This window comes from Hyperolius riggenbachi, chromosome 12 (genome assembly GCF_040937935.1).
Source record: "Hyperolius riggenbachi isolate aHypRig1 chromosome 12, aHypRig1.pri, whole genome shotgun sequence".
NCBI classification, from domain to species: Eukaryota; Metazoa; Chordata; class Amphibia; order Anura; family Hyperoliidae; genus Hyperolius; species Hyperolius riggenbachi.
In genome coordinates this window covers 41,191,124-41,216,796 of record NC_090657.1, presented here as the reverse complement: position 1 = coordinate 41,216,796, position 25,673 = coordinate 41,191,124, and the positions used below count along the sequence as shown (strand labels likewise).

General features: G+C 42.7%; 2 protein-coding genes across 7 annotated transcripts in view; one reads left to right on the top strand and one right to left on the bottom strand.

Annotated features, from left to right (window-relative positions):
* Positions 1–25,673, bottom strand: part of LOC137541751 (proto-oncogene Wnt-3) — a 303,040-nt gene that overhangs the window by 144,879 nt on the left and 132,488 nt on the right. Inside the window, exon 1 of one of the 6 annotated variants that reach the window (XM_068263234.1) lies at positions 23,328–23,345. The exons of the other annotated variants lie outside the window; for them this stretch is intronic. The gene's annotated coding sequence lies outside the window, so the exon portion shown is untranslated. Of the gene's footprint in view, positions 1–23,327; positions 23,346–25,673 lie in introns of those variants that run through there. 6 annotated transcript variants of the gene reach the window in all.
* Positions 1,151–24,326, top strand: WNT9B (Wnt family member 9B). The gene is made up of 4 exons (XM_068263228.1): positions 1,151–1,263; positions 10,253–10,509; positions 19,350–19,615; positions 23,362–24,326. The coding sequence occupies exons 1-4, from the start codon at positions 1,178–1,180 to the stop codon at positions 23,818–23,820; spliced, it is 1,068 nt and encodes a 355-aa protein (XP_068119329.1). The 5' UTR covers positions 1,151–1,177; the 3' UTR covers positions 23,821–24,326.

Here is a 25,673-nt window from a genome sequence, read left to right as displayed (position 1 = left end):
CATCCTGTGCTTACAAATTAGTTGTTCTGCCAAGGCTGCTGGGATTCCTGACACAGCTGAGAGATCAAATTACAGGGGTGGTTAGTCACAGATGAGGGAGAATTAAACAGGCTAAACTTTTTTTTTTTTTTTAAATACACACAGGGTGCATTTGTCTCAGTTTTCCTTCTGCCCTGTGCAAGAATTCAGGTTGACTTTAACAGTAAAAGTGAAGCATACTTTTTGTTGCCTGTATGCTTTACTGTACCCAACAAATTGTGACAATAACGTGCAGTGCTGCCAGTGACGTAGCTTAGGAGCTGTGGGCCCCGATGCAATGGCCCCCCAAGTATTCTATACATAACAATTGATATGGAGCACCAAAACCTGCTAATGGCAACTACAGTGTCAGAGGTGCAAGAAGGGGATGGGGAACAGCTTGTTAATGATTACCACTATTCAAAGCATCTATAGAAGTGATTTATTATGAGCATAGGACCAATAGAGAGCTAATACTGTAGTTCAGGGAGGGCCCCGATGCAGTTGCTACCTCTGCACCCCCTATTGCTACGCCCCTGGGCCCTGCAGTCCTGATCCGTTACCTTCTAGCGGTCACATGGAATGCAACAGCCTCTGTGAACCTGACCTTACTGTTACTTTTGTAACTAGACTGTAAATTGGGGTCCATCTGTATCCCCACACCAAGTGATAAGCTTCAGTAATGTTAGTAGAAGTACATTGGCTTTATAGCACATTATGTAGGGCACATACCCACAGGAACACAACACAAGCCATATTATGGGCGCTGCAAGGTGGGAGAAAGGGGAGTATGTTAAGGTGATAGAGAAGTGAGTACTGCACTTTGGAGGGTGTTCTAAAAAATCTGAAGCTTATAGAGCTGGGGGTTATATAGGCTGATTATTGCTGGGCATCCTTCTAGTCCTATTTCCATAGCACAGATTTCACTGCCCCCCACAGCGTACCTGTCCATCCATATCTGTCCTCAGAGGAGGTGACGCCAAGCTCCGCCCCCTCCCTGTACACCTTGACGGGCAAGCCAATCACAGCGAGGGTGTGTCCGCAGACGGCCAATGACGGGCAAGGTGTGTCCCGGCTGCTTGTAGTGGTGACCAGCGCGGCGCTGGCCAGTGATCAGCAGCAGGGAGAGAGAGATGAGGATCACAGCCGGGACTGCACCATGCCAGCCGGCGTTCATCTATGCCTGGCCGCCCTGTGCCTCCTGCCGGTCACCCTGCTGCTGCAGCCTGCGGACGCCTACTTCGGGTCAGACTCTTCTATTATCCTTATTATCCAATCATGTGCATGCATTTCTGTCTCTGTACTGGATAGCAAGGCGGCTGCAGGTGAGGGTTCTATAGGGCATTCATGTTCATTTATTTCCTGTGAAAATCTATATTCCACTTTATTCTACAATATTCCATTTGCTGTGCTGATCATCACTTGTCTGTCTGCTGTGCTGATCATCACTTGTCTGTCTGCTGCGCTGATCATCACTGATATCACTTGTCTGTCTGATGTGCTGATCATCACTGGTCTGTCTGCTGCGCTGATCATCACTTGTCTGTCTGCTGCGCTGATATCACTTGTCTGTCTGCTGCGCTGATATCACTTGTCTGTCTGCTGCGCTGATATCACTTGTTATCTGATGATCACCTGTCTACATTACACCTTCACCTGCTGTGCTGATCATCACCTATTCCATCTTGATCTGCTGTACTGATCACTACTTGTCTATCTGTTGTGCTGATCATCACTCGTCTATATTCTCCCTTCGCTTGCTGTGCTGATCATCACTTGTCTGACTGCCCAGCCTGTCCTCTCTCTGTCAGGATCTATTTGTACTAATGCTCCGATCAAACAAACCACAGGGCTGATTATGAATAATAAACATGAGATTATCATAGTTATAGGGATTATCCCCCAACCTTTCATGTTCTGTCACATGGCACGCTGCACATTCATACCGCGATTATACAACAGACCTCTACAGCCAGAAAGACATATAAATGCAAGGATACATGCAACTGGAAAGTCTAATATATAGAATAAGTAATTATTTTATAGCACTGCCATCAGTCATTCTATTCTATGGAAGTCTTCCTGTCTGCCAAAGTAGAGCAATTAGAAAGGACATAAAAATCTCTTAAAAATAAAGTGTAAGAAAATTAAAAAATAAATAAAAAACTTACACTGATAAGCTTAAGTATTGCAATCTCTCTGATATTAGATAGATAGATAGATACATTTATTGGTCTACACAGAGCCAAGTTCTGTCTGTGTTACAATGTATGCTGTAATTACAGTCATGCTTGCAAGCTGGTTATAGGAATAACAATATCTTTAAATTATCTACATATGGGTGATGTACATCACAAATCTGTTAGTAAAAAATATATATAAAACATTAATTAACAAATGCATAAGATGGCAAAACACAAGGAAAAAAAATGTAATAATAAAAATACAAAAAAACCCATACACAATTGTATTTATTTATACACAAACCCTCATACTGATATGTGGAATTCACATCAAGTACACAAAATGAGTTTTAAACTATATTTTTGTCATTGAATAAAACCCTGTGCAATACGTACAGACACTACATACACATGACTTGAAGACAACTTTGTATCTCTGAAATGTTGTAATTCGTGTACAAAATATACAATACTGGTTTTATTGCATTACAGTATTGTATAAACTGTTATAACATTTAAAAAAACAAAAGCACATTGAAAAAAAAAAACTCCATTATTTAAAACTATACGTCCAAATCCAGAGTTGTCTGAAAGTAAATCTTTTATCCACATTTCCCCATGTTTAACACAAGACTCAACTTACAAACAACTTCCCAGAACGGAACCTGTGTGTAAGTAGGGGATCACCTGTATTTATACATTGCAGCACATACCCGTGTATGAAGCACAGTGTTTGCTGAATACCTCTTCCTGTGAGTAACACAGTCAGATACCCCTTGATAGGACTTTTGCCAGGAGTAGTCTATACTTGTGTAAATGCTTTTCAAACATTCCTTTATGCTTTTTAAGTACACTTATTCGGGCTTCTTTATATCTGATTAATCATTTGGTACGGTAATTCCCAAACTCACTGTAATGGGTCCTTCCAAAGTATCCCCAGTGACACAAAGCTGGTCTCAGCCCCTAATCATCCTATGGGCTTATTCTAAACCTACCTGGCTATAAGTGCTAGTGGCCACCTACCTGTCATTAGGCTCTCATGGTAACTTACCATACTTTGTTCTTCAGTGCTAGTATTATTAATAAGCATTTATAGCGCCAACATGTTCCGCAGAGCTGTACAGAGTATATATTTTGCCTTGTCACTAATTGTCCCTCAGAGGAGCTCACAATCTAATTCCCTACCATAGTCCTATCTCTATGTATGTATTGTGTAGTGTATGTGTTGCAGTCTAGGGCCAATTTTCCTATCATTATGTTTTTGGGATGTGGGAGGAAACCAGAGTGCCCGGAGGAAACCCATGCAGACACGGGGAGAACATACAAATTCCTTGCAGATGTTGGCCTGGCTGGGATTTGAACCAGGGACCCAGCGCTGCAAGGCGAGAGCGCTAAACACTACGCCACTGTGCTGCCCATTATTCCCTCTTCTCTTTTTCCCATACCACACCCATTCCACAGGTGCTTATTATCAGTGTTGCCTGCAAATTTTTTGCACCAAAAATGCCATTTTCGATTCCAAAAAAATATTTGTGATAATACATTGTATTTTTGCAATTTGGTCAAAGGAAACATTTTTTTATGATGCAAAAAAAAAAAAACAAACATGTGAAATTACTCAGTTTACTGCGGAAAAAAAAATCAACCTGTATTGCAAAATTCTTTTCAAATGCATTTTTGCTCAAAAGTCAAGTTTTACATGATTTTCACGAAAATTGATGTGAAAAGAATATTTGCATTTCCCCTCATCCCTGCACATTAAACAGCGGGATAGAACAGTCCCTTAGCTGTCAGAGCTGGTGGTGGATCCCTGGTGGATGAGTTTGCCAGGCTTTATGTGTGCATACAGATTCCATTTCCCTCAGTATGTGGAAAGGGTTAAGGCATGTGGATACATACCTGCTTTTCATCTTCTTTTCTCACCCTTCTTTCAGACAGATTTCCCTTTCCTGTTTTCTCACAGTCCGTGCTGTGCCCCCTCCCCACACAGCACATCTCCCCGTCTGGGTGTTTGTGTGCGCTGGCTTGTGCTCTGTTCACAGACCTTGAAATGGAGAGATTTCTCCAAATATTTACATTCATAAGATTACATAATAATATGGGTAAACTGCAGGTGATGGAAGGGAGGAAGGCCGATAGAGCAGCCAACTAAACCGGTAAGTGGGAAAATGATAGAACGTCTCGCTTCTCCAAAACTTCCAGTGAAACGATTAGTTTATGTACTAAGTTACAAGAACGTAAGGAATTCAAACAACACAGCCTCGGTTTTTACTTTTATTTTGGAAAGTGTTTGGCCATAACTTGCAAGTGTCCACGATGCTCACCTGGGGCAGATCAGAATATAGTGAGAATTGCCAAAAGATTAGTGAACTGCGTCTGTGCTGCCACACCATGAGGGTTCAACAGTAAAACCAGGGCCCTTATTCAATTCCCTTTTTCGCCTAAAGGTGAGTACACACATCAGATAAGTCTTTGGAAAAGGCAAGATCACAGACCAATTTTACCCCCTTTCATGTAGTATGAGAGCCATACTCTACACAGTCTATTCTATGAAGCTGAACTCCCCATCAGACAGAAATCTTTGCAGGATGCTGCACACAAAGATGCCCGTACACACTCAACAGATCAGTATCTGCAAAAGATCTGTTCCTGCAAAATGCATTCATAGTCTGATATCTGCAGATCCTCATACACACCTTGTTTAATGGACATTCATATGCAGACCAGACAATCATCTGCAAGTCTGAAGATCCATCCTGGTGGATATGATCTGCAGATGAAAGTCCATTAAACAGGGTGCGCTAATTCAGTATCTATCCATCCACCCCACTAAGTCCTGATATGACCTTGGTTGCAAGTTTTATTTTACACCTAATAACCAAGTCTAGGTTTCCTGAATTGCCTAGGTTCTACCTTATTAAGTACGTTCCTCTGTGGTTTACTGCTCCTTTTTCAATGGAGAGAGTTACTATCTGCACTGAAAAGGCGACTACGTATAATGCAGCTTTGGAGGGAGCAGAACTGGACTAATTAAATTGCAGCAGTTCCATTTTTCTCCTGGGAGCGATTTTCACTTCTTATCAATAAGATGCTTTTCAAGCCACCAGCAAGCAAATAAAATATTCAGAGTAATTCAGACAGTACCTTTCAACTAATTTGTAGCAGTTTTTTTTGTTTTTTTTATTGGGTGGGGGGGGGGGGGGTAGGGGGTTTGTTTGGTTGAATTGCAGGGTACTGAAAACTTATTTTAAACAGAAGATGAAACATTATCTACATACAGACTTATGGATTTGCTTCCAAGTTCCAACATGCTAACATATTGGTGCCAGACACCAGAGGACACCTTTAGAAGTTTTGGGTAGTCTGTGCATCAACAGGTCAGAACTGTTTTAGCAGAACAAGAAGGGCCTACACAATATAAGCCAGGCAAATTTTAATCCCAAAAATTTTCCTATTAAACCATCTGCACAGAATAGAACAATTTGTAAGGTTTGGGCCCATTGGAGTATGTCCTTACCGTTTTTGATAGGATAGAAAAAAATTACATTAGTTGGAAATACTAGTGACCCTAAGTAAGTAGGGCAATGAACATTAAAACAGATTCATGAAGACACAGAAAAGAAAAAGTGGAGATGTGGTGAAGATCAACAGACTACTATAATCCGATCAATGGCACTAAGGACATCTGAACCACAGAGCTCATCATTGATAAATACAGAGGACAATGACCAGTCTACTTATAAAGGGATTGTTACCTGGAGATCATTGTTAGTTATAAATTATCTACCAAAACCAGTATAGATTTCTTAAAAATGGTGTCATTTTAGATAGAAAGAGTTTTTACTTTTACCTGAGTTATGTGAGGGAGTGTAACTGGCAGATCTGAGATGCAGTTCTGTCCCATCAGTAATCTTGCATCGTAATAGGAATGGTTGCAAGATTTCCATGGAATACAGATTTCAGAGTTTATGATCAGAAATGGGCTTACTGCAGCGGTAATCACAAAAGGGTATTCCACGGAAATACCGCATTGCTGAGTTTCCATAGACCAAGATAAAGCTCAAACTCTCCACCCTTTACAATATCAGCACAAATCAAGGCGTTAGTACATTAGGTTTTATAGGAGCCAACACAATATATAGTCCAATAACGTATAATGTTTTTCATGCATAATCTTCATTTCCTTCAGGATAATGTGTAGAACAAATTCAGATTTACCAAGTAGAGTGTCCAAACCCAGCAAAACACATTATGCCTTTTTGCCATTTTGGACGCTCTGCTCGTTAAACCGGAATTTGTTCTAAATTTTATCCAGAAAGAAATGAAGATTATGCAAGAATAAAGTGATACCTTATTGTGTTAAAATGACCGAATATAGAATTAGTTAAACATTTCCATGGAAAAATTCTGCAGCCTGGGATTGGTCCAATACTTCTGACTCTGAAGTATTTGGCCAATCAGAGAATATGGTAGTGTATCAAGGATGTCTGCATAATAGTGGATATCCGAAACATTAGCGTATTCCACCAGCTACGTGTAACATTTATAATTTACAGTCTCACAAGAAGCCAAGGGTATAACTTATCAACCATTACCAAGTCACTATTAAGCTGGGAACGCACTTGCATCTGTGATTTTGCAGTCTTTTCCAGAGGTTTGTGGGGCTCTGCATTTGCAAAAATGCGGAAATTGCAAAATTCCTATAGGGTTTTTATGTTTTTTTTTTTTTTTTTTTTTTTTTTTTTTTTTTTTTTTACACACCATTACCTTTAGTTTTTATTATTTGAATTTTCATTAGTAATTATTTATAAGCAGTTCCGGTAGTACTAAACTCCACCAGCCAAATCCAGTGGACCGCTATGCTGCCAGACACTAAGTGATTTCAATACATGCTTTAAATGAGGTTTGAGTGAAAGGAGGATATTTCCATCCCATCACAGGAAATGTTCAGAATTGTTGTGCAATGTCATTACCCAAATAAAGCACAGCAGAATTTTGAAAAGTTAAAAACTGTGGCTAGCACTATTTTGCACCAAGTTCTGGACTGGAATCCAACCGGAGTCATTTTTTGTGTAGACTTTTGACAAAATATTTTTCCTGCACACGTATGCGTTTCCTCCATTTGACCTAATTTACTCCCACAACCTGAAAAAATTCTGGTAGGTTAAGCAGCTTCACCATAAACTGGTCGCCGGCTGCAGCATAGCCGTGCCGTGAATTACCCCACGTACTCTGAAAAGTATTAAAGAAATTATATATAATAGTAAATATATATATATATATATATATATATATATATATATATATATATATATATATATATATATATATATACATACATACACACACACACACACACACACACATGTATGGAGTGTGAGATTATTTATATATACAGTGGGTTGCAAAAGTATTCAGCCCCCTTGAAGTTTACCACATTTTGTCACATTACTGCCGCAAACATGAATCAATTTTATTGGAATTCCACGTGAAAGACCAATACAAAGTGGTGTACACGTGACTATAAACACTATATATATATATATATATATATATATATATATATATATATATATATATATATATATATATATATATATATATATTTTACACACACACACACACACACACACAAAGATCGGTCTCCATTGGGCACAGTGAAAGTTGGAGGACAAAAGGATGAAGCGGAATCTATAAGTAGAATCACTGGACATGGCTATAGTTGAGGGTTAGTACAGGGTGTAGGAAAGTGTACAGTGCAATATCTTGGTTAACCCTCTTGCTGTAGCTAACAGATGCATTTGCATAAGACCGATAGTAGATATTTCAGCATATTATGCTGCACTTCAGGAGGTATGCTGACTAAGTAGTGAACTTCACATTGCTGTTCCTCAAAGGGGCTGTCAATCTGGGAAATGTAAACAAACAATATAAGACAGGATGCATGAGACTACTGGATCAGCCAGGGATGACCCATGCCAACATGGGCAGAGCATACCAACTCCATGCAGACAGGGTCTTGGGTTGGATTTTGCTGTAGGACACCTTAGCTGGGTTACCTTTTGTACAGGAAAACAGGTATTCTTCCACAAACTGAACAATGACTGTTAAATTAACCAACTGGGTCACTTCAACCCCCGCTCTACCAGCACATTTTCTTAATTTCTTTTAAATGGATTCGATTCTCATTTCCATTATGGTATGACAGCTGGTAGAAAACTATATACCATGTCTGGCTGACCGCAAAAGCAAATAATGTAAACTCTGACCTCAAATCTCAACAGAACTGATACTAGTTGCCTAAAATATGCAAGATGCAGCCTACATAGATATAAAATTAATGATTAAAAGAGTGAACAGATTCAGCTTGTAGACATGGGTGCTTTTTATTTTGCATTTGATCTGCATTGCTGAAGCACGTTGAATGAATGCTAAATTCAGAGATAGAATATCACAGCCACTCTATAGACAATAACAATATTCTGAATTTACTCTGAGACAATTTGCATAGTTGCGGAAGTGCCACAGTTTCCTGGAGCGATCGTGATTTGCTACTTTTGGTGAGCACCCAGCTGTCATCGGCTCATTTCCTCCTCTAATATAAGCACAGTTGTGCATAAAAGTGCCGACCCTGTATTCTCTCATCTTGCGCCACCCGACTACTTTTTCATGCCACCCGGCTGGAAAAAATTTCTGGGGAGAACACCGATTTGGCTACCATAGCCACTGATGTGATTGCTCCAGGATTGCTACCAAACTGCTGCAAGCAGTATTTTTGAAATCACGGACTGCTTGTGGGACCACTCCAATCGGCATCCACTGGCAAAGTGCATTGCTGATTGCCGGCAATCGGCAAGAGCAAAGCATTGCTAGTGGGCTTTCCTGGGCACTATTTTTTTCAAACTAAAGGGAGAGCACAGAGTCACTTTCAAAGGGTGCACAGAATCATGGTCTTTGGGATCACACAATCATTGTCATAGGGAGAGCACGGTCACTGCCAGAGAGGACACAAGTCACTGCCTGACATCACAGGCGACACTGTTACCAGTGAGACAGGACCCCTATGAGGAATAAGTTGCGCCATATGTGGATTCTGTAGAGGTGAGGTAACCAGGGCCGGATTTCTGGCAAGGACACATAGGCCATGGCCTAGGGCACCAGAAGTTTGGGGGCGGCTCAGTGAGGGGCAGTAAAGCTGTTCTATGCAGCCATCCCTATCTACAAGGACAGCTTTAACCTTTGAACTCTCTGTCCTGTACTTGTGCTGTCCCTGTAAGATATGTAAGCTCTATCCTGCAGGTACACATCAGCCTAACTCTCATGGTGACATATTGGGTCCATCATTAACGATATGGCAAGCATACCATAAAAGTTAAAAACATAACATATAATCTATACGCATATTACTAAAAAGCTATTGTCTGTGACACCAATGATGAAAAGTAAGGAGAATTCTCGTTTGTGCAAACAGAGCTAACAACCATACAGGCGATATAGTTGGCCTTGGGCGGTAAAAAGTACAAATCCGGCCCTGGAGGTAACTCAACCTCTCCCACTGCGCACTCAGCATGCACCTGTGCTCCCCCCTCCGCTGCTGCGCCCCAGGTAATGTTCCACCACAGGCCTGTGTATAGTGTCTCAAGAAGACTTCAGAATAGCTTTACTGCTACTCAATCAACCTCAAAGGCAGACTTCCTGATATCCAAATTAGGTGAGCCATAGGAGTAGTCAATGATGTTCTAGTTACGCAACATTCACAACATGCTCTACTGGGCCAAAGCAACCAAACCCACAGGAACGCTCCTTTACTGGTGGTAGGATTGTTGCCCACTCACAAAAAATGTAGGAACCATCAGGAAAGAAGAGTATATTACAAGGCAAAAGTTTCTGTGGGGGACTGGGAAAGCAATTAGGACCTGAGGGAGACATGGCTTTTTAAAAAAGTAAGTAAAATTCTGAAAAAATTGACACTGAACAGCCACATTATTTGGTAAAAGGTGCCAATGCGGTGTTCACTTCACTAGCGTAATATGCAACCCTTATCTCCACAGACTGACCAGCAAGGAATCTCTCTCCCACTACACCACCTCCTCATCGGTGACTGGCCTAACACACAGCCGGCCCCACCTGAAACAGTGTGACCTGCTTCCTCTGACCCAGCGCCAGAGAAGACTGTGCAGAAAAGAGCCAGGCCTGGCAGAGGCACTAAAAGAAGCAGTACGTCTGGGTATTTTGGAGTGCCAATTCCAGCTACGCAGCGAACGCTGGAACTGCAGCCTGCAAGGACGGGGAAGCCTCCTCAAGAGAGGTAAGACAGCTGGGCTCATACTGGCTTGCAATAAAAAAAAACACTTCAAGCATTCTCTTTAGAGGGTGCTAGTTGGACTCTTGAAAAAAAGGGGGAGGTGGGTAAGGATGAAAGGTAGAAGCCTTATGATACTGTAAAGCAGAGTTCCCCAACCCTGTCCTCAAGGCCCACCAACAGTACATGTTTTGCAGAAAACCACAAAAATGCACAGGTGGGGTAATTAGTGTCTCACCAGAGCTGATTAACTACCTCAGTGGATTTCCACAAAACATGCACTGTTGGTGGGCCTTGAGGACAGGGTTGGGGAACACTGCAGTGTAAAGAAGTACCAAGATGAAGGTAACAACGGTGTATTGTTTCTGGGAATGCAGACAACAAACCAACAAACTTTGATTCCGGTAATACCTTTGGTGACTAACTGTACATGGTTTATAGCAAACTCTGGAAACATTACGTTTCTTCTTCAGCCATTATACAGAACTGGATCAGAACAGATCAGGGTATGGTTCTGATCCAGTTCTATAAAATGCCGAAAGAAGAAATTCAAAGTTTCAAAAGCCTACACTAACCCCTGTACTCAAAGATATTACCGAAATCAACGTTTGTTGGTTTGATGTCTGCATCTCTGCTCCATGACTAACATTGGACCATACTTAACTATGCTTTTTGAGGAGATTCTAATTTATTTCCACCTAGATCTATGGACTCTTCTTGGACTTCTGTATTTGCACTGAAGTAAATGCTGTCCTCTTTCTACACTGAGATGTGCAACCAGATACGTCCTCGTGTACATTTCTAAAGCACTGCTTTGAGTGCCCCATCAGTGCCCTTCATTAAAGAGAGAGTGAAAGGTTTCCAAATCATGCGCTGGTCAGTCAATGAATCTTGTTTAGATACTGACATACTGAACAGACTATTTCTTCTTGGCCCATTCTTGTTATGGGATGAAGGGATCAAGGAAAAGAACTGACACAAAGCCCTTCATACCAAATTGCCTCACCCTGCTCCTGGCTGCTGAGGGAAACTACCAAGGGCTTGACTCTTAATGAGGAGATGACCCTTAAAGCAAACCTGAAATGACAATAAACTTATGAGATAATGAGTTGCATGTGTAGTACAGCTAAGAAATAGAACATCAGTAGCAAAGAAAAGAGCCTCATTGTTTTCCAGTACAGGAAGAGATGAAACACTTCATAGGTTTTCTATGCAAGGAGCTTCTCTGAGCTATTCGACCCACTGTGTCCACTTACAGTCCTGTTTTCTGAGGCACTTAAAGAACAATCGAAGCCCATGCTAACCTAGAAATAAACACATATATACAGTGGCTTGCAAAAGTATTTTGCCCCCTTGGAGTTTTCCACATTTTGTCACATTACTGCCACAAACATGAATCAATTTTATTGGAATTCCACGTGAAAGACCAACACAAAGTGGTGTACACGTGAGAAGTGGAACGAAAGTCATACATGATTCCAAACATTGTTTACAAATAAATAACTGCAAAGTGGGGTGTGCGTAATTATTCGGCCCCCTAAGTCAATACTTTGTAGAACCACCTTTTGCTGCAATTACAGCTGCCAGTCTTTTAGGGTATGTCTCTACCAGCTTTGCATATCTAGAGACTGAAATCCTTGCCCATTCTTCTTTGCAAAACAGCTCCAGCTCAGTCAGATTAGATGGGCAGCATTTGTGAACAGCAGTTTTCAGATCTTGCCACGGATTCTCGATTGGATTTAGATCTGGACTTTGACTGGGCCATTCTAACACATGGATATGTTTTGTTTTAAAGCATTCCATTGTTGCCCTGGCTTTATGTTTAGGGTCATTGTCCTGCTGGAAGGTGAACCTCCGCCCCAGTCTCAAGTCTTTTGCAGTCTCCAAGAGGATTTCTTCCAAGTTTGCCCTGTATTTGGCTCCATCCATCTTCCCATCAACTCTGACCAGCTTCCCTGTCCCTGCTGAAGAGATGCCCCCCCCCCCCGAGCATGATGCTGCCACCACCATATTTGACAGTGGGGATGGTGTGTTCAGAGTGATGTGCAGTGTTAGTTTTCTGCCACACATAGCGTTTTGCATTTTGGCCAAAAAGTTCCATTTTGGTCTCATCTGACCAGAGCACCTTCTTCCACATGTTTGCTGTGTCCCCCACATGGCTTGTGGCAAACTGCAAACGGGACTTTTTATGCTTTCTGTTAACAATGCCTTTCTTCTTGCTACTCTTCCATAAAGGCCAACTTTGTACAGTGCACGACTAATAGTTGTCCTATGGACAGAGTCTCCCACCTGAGCTGTAGATCTCTGCAGCTCGTCCAGAGTCCATGGGCCTCTTGACTGCATTTCTGATCAGCGCTCTTCTGGTTGGCCTGTGAGTTTAGGTGGATGGCCTTGTCTTGGTAGGTGTACAGTTGTGCCATACTCCTTCCATTTCTGAATGATTGCTTGAACAGTGCTCTGTGGGATGTTCAAGGCTTTGGAAATCTTTTTGTAGCCTAAGCCTGCTTTAAATTTCTCAATAACTTGATCCCTGACCTGTCTTGTGTGTTCTTTGGACTTCACGGTGTTGTTGCTCCCAATATTCTGTTAGACAACCTCTGAGGCCCTCACAGAGCAGCTGTATTTGTACTGACATTACACAGGTGCACTCCATTTAGTCATTAGCACTCATCAGGCAATGTCTATAGGCAACTGACTGCACTCAGATCAAAGGGGGCTGAATAATTATGCACACACCACTTTGCAGTTATTGATTTGTAAAAAATGTTTGGAATCATGTATGTTTTTCGTTCCATTTCTCATGTGTACACCACTTTGTGTTGGTCTTTCATGTGGAATTCCAATAAAATCAATTCATGTTTGTGGCAGTAATATGACAAAATGTGGAAAACTTCAAGGGGGCCGAATACGTTTGCAACCCACTTGTAATGATCCGCTCAGCTGGCTGCACAGGCAGACAGCTGTTTGACCATTCCTCAAGTCTGTGGGCTGCAGGTCTCTGGAAGAGAGACCTGTCTTCACTTTGCAAGTTTCAGACCTGCTCTGCTGCTGAGGAATTTGCATACACTTGTCATGCAAATTGCCTGGCCGCCTCCTTTGAAGGCTTGCAGTATAAATACCATGTGCTCCCACAATCCTTTGCTGGTCATGATGGTTTGTTACAGCTTAAACACTCCTAGAGTGTCAGCCTTGTTATTGTTTGCCAATATTGTCTTAGAGTATTCCTGGGGACTGCACTAGGCATCCCTCTAGTGCAGTCAGTTTGTATTATCTGTATTGCCTGTTCTGTCTGGTCTTGTCCTTGCGATTGCACTGTCGTCAGTGCTTGGCGACGGTGAATAGTTTGGTCCATAACCTGGATCACACTTGCCCTAGCGTTAGTGGCAGTGGATCTCTCTAGTCTATGTCTTGGAGTTTTACCATAGTGGCGGTTGCTACTGGTTACTCCTGTCTGTCTTGCCATGTGGATCGCGCTTGCTCTCGTGGAAAAGAGCAGTGGATCCTGCTAGCTCTGTTTCTGTACTTGGATCGCACTTGCTCTGGTGGAAGGGAGCAGTGGATCCTTCCTGTCCTGTCCCTGGGCTCGGATCGCACTCGCTCTGGTGGAGGAGCATTGGATCTTGTCTGGCCTGTTCCTGTTTTCCGTTCGTCTGTCTGTTTGGAGCAGGCGATTGCGGTTGCCTGGGGTGGGGCAGCCGTTTAGCAAGCGTTCCTGTTTGTTCATTTGTGTTCATTCGTTAGTCAGGGTGGCGTGCTCGTCTCTGTTGCGCTTAACGTGCGGAGACTGTGCCGTAAACGCGCTTGTTGCTGTTGCGCCTAACGCGCGGTGACCGCGTTTAGGTATTGCGTTTGTTATTTTCAGTGACATTCTCATTGTATGATATACTGTGCCTTTCTCTCTGCTCCTGTGTTTAACCTTTACTCTGTCTTGTGTCATTATTGGCAATCGCCACTCTTGCGATTGCGTTCCTACTTTGTTTCTGCTGTTGTGTGTTCACCGTCGCTGGTTGGCGACTAGATTGGTGCACACACATACATTCTGTCCCTGTGCTCATTCTCATTGGCAATCGCATCTCTTGCGATTGCGTTCTCACTTGGTTTCCACTGTTGTGTGCTCACCGTCGCTGTTTGGCGACTAGATTGGTGGACATACATACCTTCCTTCTCTGTGCTTATGCAGGCTTGTGTCGCTGTTAGCAATCGACATCTCTTGCGATTGCTTTCCCACCTGGTCTTCACAGTTGTGTGTTCGTCGCTGGGTGGCGACTAGATTGGTGGACACACATACACCCTGTCTCTGTGCTCTTTCTCTTTAAGGGCTATCTTGCCCTGCATTGCTTTCCCTCGTACAATTCCTATCTGGCATCTGTGGCTGTGCAGAGGATCTGTTCCTCTGCACGCCACAGCTCCATCTGCCAGCAGGAATTCCCCTCTACAGGTGCATAGCACCATTGCTGGGTTCTCTCAGATTATACGCTTGGAGGATTTCCGCAGTGTCAGCGCGCATCCTGTACGCTCACAACGGAAATAATTACACAATCGTTACACCTCTGTAAGTACTTCTACTTAACAGATGTATTGTGTTATCCACGTAATGATTCCTGTGAATTTTACAAAGGAAAAGCAGAAAATCCTATTCCAGGCAGTGGCCATCTTGCCAAGCTAATGCTGACATCATATCCTCCCTGACTCTTGTTTTCCCCCCTCCCTTCTCTTGCTCATTGTGTATTCATTAGCTGCCCTCCTCCCAGAGTCTTTTTTTTATTTACACATCCAATCACTGAGTCACCTCAGCCTTGCTTGTAAACACAAGTGATCAGCTAGGCAGGGAAATAAATGGAAGAGGAGGAATAATATAGATAAAAAGAACTCCCAGCATTCAACTTTGTGGCACTGTTTGGCACTAGGGCCAGTGCTTCTAAAGTATGTGATAACTCCAAACCATAACAGCAGAAAAAGTTTTGCAAGTTTTGAATGCAGGATTAGCATCTTTATCACTTAATACACTCAGACCAGATGCTGTTAAAATTTGATTTTTATGGTGACAATCCCGCTTTAAACAGCCAAGAAACAGTGAGAGACAGCTTGAGATAAGGTTTTACTGCAGGAAAGTTCAAATGGTCATTATTTCTGCTTTGTTTTATAGCTTAAAAGAGAGTGTGTGGTTTTAAGACTGCAAATGTGACAGTACGATGCAATGTTATTTAAAAAAAGCCATATAACTGAAAAGAAAAATATGAGACTTTTCTATGCTACTAATGTACTATTCATTATCCATACTACACATACAATTCATCATAAGTTTTTATTCCCCCCTCAAGTTTGCTGTAAGCTGTGGCTGCATTTCTGTTTCTCGACTATATGAGTGGCTCCTTATTTGTAAGAGCTCACCTGTAGATCTTTACAAGTGAGCCCTCCTCTCCCCTTTGCTCTTTGCGTCTGGATCCATCTTCATATAATGTCAGAGATCCGCATACTAGTCATATTTCCACCACTTCCAGTGTATTGCAGCCATGGATGGCCCAATAGGTACTGTCTTGTGTATCATGGTTCTTTTCTTGTGCTGGTTCCAATTCTACATCATGTAATACATGCTAAAATAATAGCAGGAGCCCAACCTCCTTTCCCTTCCTTGATACACACAGATCCAGCAGGGACAACACTGATAAATCGCCAATCTCTTGCCATATTGGCACCCAGGCTCTCAGCTACCACCAAAAAGGCTTTTGACAGGCCAGGTTGGAAGTTTCTTGGCTTTATAGTCCTACCCAAGTACTGGAATTTATCTAGTTCATGTGGAAAGATACAAATGTGATAAGCTATAACTATTTGATATGTTCAAAAAAAATGAGGGTTTGTCCTTTCCATTTACAGAATTCTACAGACTAGAATTCCTTTCATAACTGCAGACTAACAAGCGGTGCAGAGGCCGCCTTAGAGTATGCGGGGCCTGGGGCGAGTGTCACATGCGGGGCCTAGAGCCATAAGTGTAGGCCATATACCGTATCACCACGTTCATGGGCTTGTCCGCCTTTAATGCAGTATTCCTCATTATTATTGTTTGAAAACAATTATGTCAGGTAAAGGCCACTAAGCCAACCAATATAAAAACAAACATTTGCATGGTGGTTTTAAGTGCGGGGGGTGGGGGAGATCATGCTTCAATTAATTTGGAAATTCTAAGGTTCAGGTTTCACAAAATTCACATTGTTGTAGTAACTTTTGTCTTGCAAAATTCAGCAAATTCAGCAATCATGAGGCCCCCAACATGACCAACTCAGCAATCATGAGGCCCCCAACAAGACAAATTCAGCGATCTTGAGGCCCCCAACAAGACAAATTCAGTAACCATGAGGCCCCCAACAAGACAAATTCAGCAGTCATGAGGCACACAAATAGACAGCATTTCACATAAATAGGCAGAATGCCCCCTTAATATGGTAGACACCTTTCACCTGGCAGCAGTTCCCCAAAATACACTCAATCTGACAGCAGTGGTTCCCCAAAAATAGGTAGCCCCAGGTCTATAGGTGTCCCCAGAACAGGTGGCCAGGGGTAGAGATGTCCCCAGAACATCTGGCCAGGGGTATATGTGCCCAGTATATGTAGGCAGGGGTATATGTGCCCAGTATATGTAGGCAGGGGTATATGTCCCAGTATATGTAGGCAGGGGTATATGTCCCAGAATAGGTAGCCAGGTGTCCCCCCCAGCAGGAGGGGAGCAGCGCAGAGAAGAGGGAGAGCTGTAGGATCAGCGGTGGTGAAGGGGGGGAAATCTCCCCCCTCCTTCCCTCACCTTAGTGCTCTCCCTCCCTCGCTCTCCGCTCCAGAACTAATATGCTGGTGGCTGGCTGGCAGCGGGTGGAACTTACCTCCGTCTCGTTGCAGGCGCGGGTTGAATTTGCCGCTAGTCTGGTCTGGTCCAGACCAGAGCAGCGGCTGCGGCACCAGAACTTCCGGCGCTGGAGCGAGACGGAGGTGAGTTCCGCCCACTGCCAGCCAGCCACCCGCACATTAGTTCTGGAGGGGAGAGCAAAGAAGGAAGAGCCCCCTAAGGTGAGGGAAGGAGGGGGGAGATGGCACCCCTTCTCTGCCGTCCGCACAGCTCTCCCTCTTCTCTGCTCCCCTCCTGCTGGCCGCACGGGCACGATCGGCGGCCCGCAGTGAATATTAAATTAGTGGCGGTGCGCGGGGCCTCTTCAAGCGCGGAGCCTGGGGCGATTGCCCCACTTGCCTCCCCCAAAGGCCGGCTCTGAGCGGTGGCCTTCAGGAGAAACATCTTCCCCAGTGTTCGCATATTCATACCCTGGTTAAACATGCCCTAAGCCCTTATACAACAGTTTTATCAGGTTTTTTGGGCCTCACCCTCTTCTAGGATCTCTCTCTCTCCTGAAAAACAATACTGTATTATTATTATTATTTAGTATTTATATAGCGCCGACATCTCCCGCAGCGCTGTACAGAGTATATTGTCTTGTCATTAACTGTCCCTCGGAGGAGCGCACAATCTAGTCCCTACCATAGACATATGTCTATATCGTGTAGTGTATGTATTGTAGTCTAGGGCCAATTTTAGGGGGAAGCCAATTAACTTATCTGTATGTTTTTGGGATGTGGGAGGAAACCGGAGTGCCCGGAGGAAACCCACGCAGACACGGGGAGAACATACTAACTCCTTGCAGATGTTGACCTGGCTGGGATTCGAACCGGGGACCCAGCGCTGCAAGGCGAGAGCGCTAACCACTACGCCACTGTGCTGTACCTTAAAGAGAACCTGAACTAAAAATAAAAAGTCAAAATAACCATACACAGGTCATACTTACCTCCTGTGTAGTCTACTCCTCAATCTCTTTCTCCTCTCCTGCGTCCCATTTGTCCACTGTGATCAATGGATTTCTCTGTCCATTTTAAAAATGGCTATTAACCCATAACCGCTTCCTGGTCAGCACACTGTACAACTGTAATATCACCCACTTGAGCCATAGGGAAACATGAACATTACCTTGCACATTCAGTTGTAACTGACAGCTGCTGAAATATAACTGACAGCAACTGGTATATTTCTGTTCTGATAACATATTGTCAGAACTGGAAGGGATCACTGTAAGAAGAAAATGGTGAGCTTCTGAGAGGAACTGACAGTGAGGTTAGTATGTAGTGTTCATTTACAGCTACGTCATGTGTATTTTAAATAATTTTACTCACTTCAGGTTCCCTTTAACCCATATATCTCCTACATTTCCCTCAGCTCTAGATGCTTAATGGAAAATATTTCACCTCATTCACACCCATGGGTGCATTACATTCTCGCATCCAGCAGCACTGACAATGCAGCTGAGTAACTTATCTTCCCTTAGGGCTCGTTCACACTAGGGGCGTTTTCAGCCTTTTTTCAAGCGCAGGCGATTTTTACAATCACCCACAAAATGCTTGTGCAATGAATCTCTCTGAGAAGGTTCATATCAGCGCCGTTCGTGCGCTGTGGGCTCAGCAAAGCGGTGCTTGGACAGTTGGTCATGACACCAACTGTCCCTTATGTGTCAAAAGACCGGCAGTTCGGGAGCCTTGGGTGCAACACCAATGTGCCTCCAGACAAGGTAGATCCAAGTGCACAAGAGAAAACAAGGGTTCCGGCACCAATGGTTTGCAGTCACCCTTTATTCAGTTCCCGACACCTTCCAAACATATACATCAATCTTAGCTTGGTTTCTATATAGGCTCAGGCATATGTGTGCGTGGGAACTGGACTGCAACTTTCCAGACTTGAAACTTTGAATGATGGGTCATTTTTTTTTAGCACGCAACTGCTGATAAGAGGTTTCATATTCCTAAATTTCTTTTTGCAGGATTTAAGGAGACTGCCTACCTGTATGCAGTGTCAGCTGCTGCTCTGACACACTCCCTGGCCAAGGCCTGCAGTGGAGGGAAGATGGAGCGCTGTACGTGTGATGACTCTCCTGGCCTGGAGAGTCAGCGGGCCTGGCAGTGGGGGGTGTGTGGGGACAACCTGCGCCACAGTACTCGATTTCTGCAAAACTTTCTGGGACAAAGGAAAGGTGGTAGAGATACACGAGCCAGAGTGGATCTACATAACACTCATGCAGGCATTAAGGTGAGTGCATATCTGCCAGAGAAGTGGCATAATCATAACAAGCTCTGGAGAGTATGTAGCAATGTTAGAAACATAAGCTCTGGTAGAGTATGTATATATATATATATATATATATATATATATATATATATATATATGTATATGTATATGTATATGTATATGTATATGTATATGTATATGTATATGTATATGTATATGTATATGTATATGTATATGTATATGTATATGTATATGTATATGTATATGTATGTGTGTATGTGTGTATGTGTGTATGTGTGTATGTGTGTATGTGTGTATGTGTGTATGTGTGTATGTGTGTATGTGTGTATGTGTGTATGTGTGTATGTGTGTATGTGTGTATGTGTGTATGTGTATGTGTATGTGTATGTGTATCTGTATCTGTATCTGTATCTGTATCTGTATATATGTATATGTATATATGTATATGTATATATATATATATATATATATATATATATATATATATATATATATATATATATCAGTGTCATAGCCATATATCAGTGTCCTAATCATAACAAGCTCTGGTAGAGTATATGTATCAGTGCATTAGCCATAACAAGCTCTGGTAGAGTATGCATCAGTGTTGTAACCATAACAAGCTCTGGTAGAGTATACGCATCAGTGCATTAGCCATAACAAGCTCTGGTAGAGTATGCATCAGTGTTATAACCGTAACAAGCTCTGGTAGAGTATATGCATCAGCCATAACAAGCTCTGGTAGAGTATACGCATCAGTGCATTAGCCATAACAAGCTCTGGTAGAGTATGCATCAGTGTTATAACCGTAACAAGCTCTGGTAGAGTATATGCATCAGCCATAACAAGCTCTGGTAGAGTATGTATCAGTGTCATCCATAACAAACTCTGAAGAGTATGTATCAATGTTATAAACAGAACAAGCTCTGGGTAGAGTATAGAGTATGTATCAGTGTCATAGCCATAACAAGCTCCGGTAGAGTATGTATCAGTGTCATAAGCACAAGCAATGCTGGCAGTGTATGCATCAGTATCATTATGATAATGATACATAGTCTCCCAGAGTCTACTGTGCTTATGACATGAAGACACACTCTACCAAAACTCATTAAGACATTGATAAACACTCTACCAGAGCTTGTTATTACACGGATATATAGTCCATCAGAGCTTGTAATGGTTATGACACAGATACATACTCTAATCAAACTTGTTATGATTATTACATTAATATATACACTATTATACCTTGTTATGACACCTATGTATGCTCTACTAGAGCTTGTTGTGCTATCAAGAAGTTTTGGTAGAGTATGTATCGGTGAAATAAGCTCGGGTAAAGTATCTGACAATGTCATAACAAGCTCTGGTAGAGTAAATATAGGTATAAATTGGCATAACAAGCTCTGGTAGAGTAAATATAGGTATAATTGGCATAACAAGCTCTGGTAGAGTAAATATAGGTATAATTGGCATAACAAGCTCTGGTAGAGTAAATATAGGTATAATTGGCATAACAAGCTCTGGTAGAGTAAATATAGGTATAATTGGCATAACAAGCTCTGGTAGAGTAAATATAGGTATAATTGGCATAACAAGCTCTGGTAGAGTAAATATAGGTATAATAGGCATAACAAGCTCTGGTAGAATATATAGGTATAATAGGCATAACAAGCTCTGGTAGAGTAAATATAGGTATAATAATCATGAAAAGAATATGTATAGGTATAATTGACATAACAAGCTCTGGTAGAATATGTATCCATGCCAGAAGTGTAACATGGTCTAATAGAGCAGTCAGTAACAACTGCCAGAGGGTAGGACAAGTATACTAAAAGAAAAGAACATTATAACAGTGTATCCCAACACACATCTGTGAAACAAATGCATCAAAAGGTTGGAGACAAAAACCTGTTTACATTTCCTCTTACAGATGGCATAAATTGGCATAATGCTAAACCACAAACAAGAAAACATCACGTAAAATTAAATGTTTTTAAACATGCGTGGGGATACGTTCTTTGTTCCTTTTACCCCTGTGGCAGTGGTTCCTGGGGGCTGGCCTGCTTGGTCTTGCCAGTTTCAGAGGCTTTTGGAGAGACAGCGCCTTAGCAGAGGTACAGGTGTCATGATCCCAGTCACTCAAATAGCAGATGAAAAGGAAAGACTGGGGGTTCTGCATAAGTTTCAGTATATGCCAGAAAGTCCATGTGCAAAGCAGCCATACCCCTGATTATATAAACAGATACATTCAGCAAATCTATGTAGCCTCGGGGTATGCAATGACAATATTTTTTGGTTCCATATGTAGTTGTTTAGTTATGTCCTCTGAAAAGAGCGGCTACATAGCAAATAATAATTATGTTGCACACGTTGAGGCCATTAAGGCTGATGGGGAGAGGACCTTCTCTTCATTTGTGCATTGCCCTAAATTACACAGAAGAATTCATAAAATTACCACAAGAGTTTCCACAGTGTGGGATCACTGAAGATTAGGAGCTATACAACAAACTTGGCCTGGAGTTAGAACAGGGCAGAATTTAAAATGTGTCTCTTTGGGATGCGCATGAGGATTGGGGTTAGTGAGAGAGTCGGGTCACAGAATTTTAGGATGTGTTCTAGAGATATATACTGTTTAACACAAATAGATTTGAGCAAATACATACCCCCACACCTCCCATCACGTCTCTGTTCCACCTCCAGTCATGCTCCCACCACACCTCCAGCCACGTCTTTATCAACCCTCGAGTCATGCCCCAACACACCTCCAGTCTTGTCCCCACCACACCTCCAGTCACACCTTCAGTCATGCTCCCACCACACCTCCAAGTCACACCTTCAGTTACACAGTCACAACTCCAGTCATACCCCCACCACACCTCCAGTCACATCATCACGCTACCCCCCCCCCACCACTCCAGTCACACCTTCATCACACCTCCAGTCACAACTCCGGTCATTCCCCCACCACACCTCCAGTCACACCATTGCAACTCCAGTCATGCACCCACCACACCTCCTGTCACATTGTCACACCTCCAGCCATGCCTGCCCCCACCACACCATCACACCTCCAGTCATACCTTCATCGCACCTCCAGTCACACCATCACAACTCCAGTCATGCACCCACCACACCTTCAGTCACATTGTCACAACTCCATTCATGCCCCCACCACAACTCCAGTCACACCATTGCAACTTCCGTCATGCACCCAACACACCTCCAGTCACATCGTCACAATTCATGTCATGCACCGACCACACCTCCTGTCACATAGTCACACCTCCTGCCATGCCTGCCCCCACCACACCATCACACCTCCAGTCATACCTTCATCACACTCCAGTCACATTGTCACAACTCCAGTCATGCCCCCATCACACCTCCAGTCACAACTTTAGTCATGCCTCCACCACAACTCCAGTCACACCTTTATTACATCTCCAGTCACACCTTCACAACTCCAGTCATGCCCCCACCACACCTTCAGTTATGCAACCTTTTCTCCATCACATCAAAAGTAATTATAACTTAAGCTAAGCATCCATATCAACAGTCCATCTGCTGTTTCAAACCTCAGTGTGCCCTGTGCATATGCATGGTTACCAGCATTGTGTATTCTGAACTGTATACGAGAACTAAGCAAATGCCAAGTAAAGTAAACATTATCACTATTTGATTAAGAAGATGTTTGTATTTGAAAGATCACCTTAACAATTTGAACGTTTCCATTCAATCCTCAGGCTGTGAAGAGTGGACTGAAGACGACTTGTAAGTGCCATGGAGTGTCGGGTTCATGTGCTGTTCGCACTTGCTGGAAACAACTCTCTCCCTTCCATGAGACAGGAGCTCTGCTCAAAGCCAAGTACGACAATGCAGTCAAAGTCTTGGGAGCTACAAATGAGGCAGTTGGAGGCCACGAGTCTCTAGGACATTCCTTTGCTGGTCGCACATTACGCTCTACAGATTTGGTTTATTTAGAGGACTCTCCAAGCTTCTGTCGTTCCAGCCGCTTTTCTCCTGGGACTGCAGGTAGAGTGTGCTCTCGGGACACCACCTGTGACAGTCTGTGCTGCGGCAGAGGGTACAATACTCAGAGTCGTATGGTCACTTTTTCCTGCCACTGCCAAGTGCACTGGTGCTGTCATGTGGAGTGTCAAAAATGTGTACAGCAACAAGACACCTATACTTGCAAACATTGACCACAGAACAGACTAAACAATGCAACTAAATTCTAAAAGGGGGTCCCTCAGTCTCTCGTTATCTAGGAGACTAAAATGCCTCATGCTATTAGAAAGGGGTACATTGTGTTACTTGCTCAAACTAAATGAACTGCTGAAAAACCAATGAACTTGACAGCTATAAAACTATGAGGAGATACACATCCCACAAAAAGTAAAATTGCCATAAGATGGACTAAACTGACACTGGAACACTGTCCAATATTTACCACAACATTTAATACCTGCTGTACAAACAATGTTCATCCTCTGTATTTTGCATGGACTGGTTGAGAAGATCACCTTAGTAGTATCTAGAACCTGTAAAATGTCTGGTTGTGGGAACAATGTAGCTTGTAAGGATAAACACGGATCAGGGAAAGAATTAAAACCAAATGTCTAATATTGTGAAAGACCTCCTTGTGCCACCAAAATACAGGGGCTTGCAAAAGTATTCTGCCCCCTTGAAGTTTTCCACATTTTGTCACATTACTGCCACAAACATGAATCAATTTTATTGGAATTCCACGAGAAAGACCAATACAAAGTGGTGTACAAGTAAGAAGTGAAACGGAAATCATACATGATTCCAAACATTTTACAAATCAATACCCGCAAAGTGGTGTGTGCGTAATTATTCAGCCCCCTTTGGTCTGAGTGCAGTCAGTTGCCCATAGACTGATGAGTGCTAATGACTAAATAGAGTGCACCTGTGTGTAATCTAATGTCAGTACAAATACAGCTGCTCTGTGACGACCTCAGAGGTTGTCTTAAAGACTCTTGTGAGAAACACCATGAAGTCCAAAGAACACACCAGACAGGTCAGGGATCAAGTTATTGAGAAATTTAAAGCAGGCTAATGCTGGGAATACACGGTTCGTTTTTGCCTTCGTTTAAACCTTTGTTTCGATTGTGCCTTTTGTCCTTTTCGATCCCGAAATAATCGGTCATACGGTTAATATCACCACCCACGGTTTGGTTTTTTTTTTCGATTCTGATGGTTTCGTTTTTCCAATGATCGAAGGCTGCAAAGAAACGAAACGAAAATCCCTTTTTACAGGGACGGACTAGCATAAACGAATATATAATCGATCTGAACAGCCATCAAGCCTACCAATGGCTCGATTAGATGGATAAAGAGAGATAATATCAAACATGTTCGATCACTAGTCGTTCGTTTTTGGGGTCTATTAATCGAAACTATAATGAGATTATGACTATTTTCACATACGTTTTCAACACTCGATTCGTTTACCGAACGAATCGAAGGTTTAAACGAAGGCAAAAACGAACCGTGTATTCCCAGCATAAGGCTACAAAAAGATTTCCAAAGCCTTGAACATCCTACGGAGCACTGTTCAAACGATCATTCAGAAATGGAAAGACTATGGCACAACTGTAAACCTACCAAGACAGGGCCATCCACCTAAACTCACAGGCCGAACAAGGAGAGCGCTGATCAGAAATGCAGTCAAGAGGCCCATGGTGACTCTGGATGAACTGCAGAGATCTACAGCTCAGGTGGGGGAATCTGTCCATACGACAACTATTAGTCATGCACTGCACAAAATTGGCCTTTATGGAAGAGGGGCAAGAAGAAAGCCATTGTTAACAGAAAAGCATAAGAAGTCCCATTTGCAGTTAGCCACAAGCAATGTGAGGGACACAGCAAACATGTGGAAGAAGGTGCTCTGGTCAGATGAGACCAAAACAGAACTTTTTGGCAAAACGCTATGTGCGGCAGAAAACTAACACTGCTCATCACGGAACACACCATCCCCACTGTCAAATATGGTGGTGGCAGTATCATGCTCTGGGGGTGCTTCTCTTCAGCA

Bases quoted from the DNA above. Each gene is read 5' to 3' on its own strand.
- WNT9B (XM_068263228.1), top strand. From the start codon at position 1,178: ATGCCAGCCGGCGTTCATCTATGCCTGGCCGCCCTGTGCCTCCTGCCG. The intron at 1,264-10,252 runs GTCAGACTCTTC...TTATCTCCACAG, and splicing joins CCTGCGGACGCCTACTTCGG to ACTGACCAGCAAGGAATCTC. The intron at 19,616-23,361 runs GTGAGTGCATAT...TTCAATCCTCAG, and splicing joins ACACTCATGCAGGCATTAAG to GCTGTGAAGAGTGGACTGAA.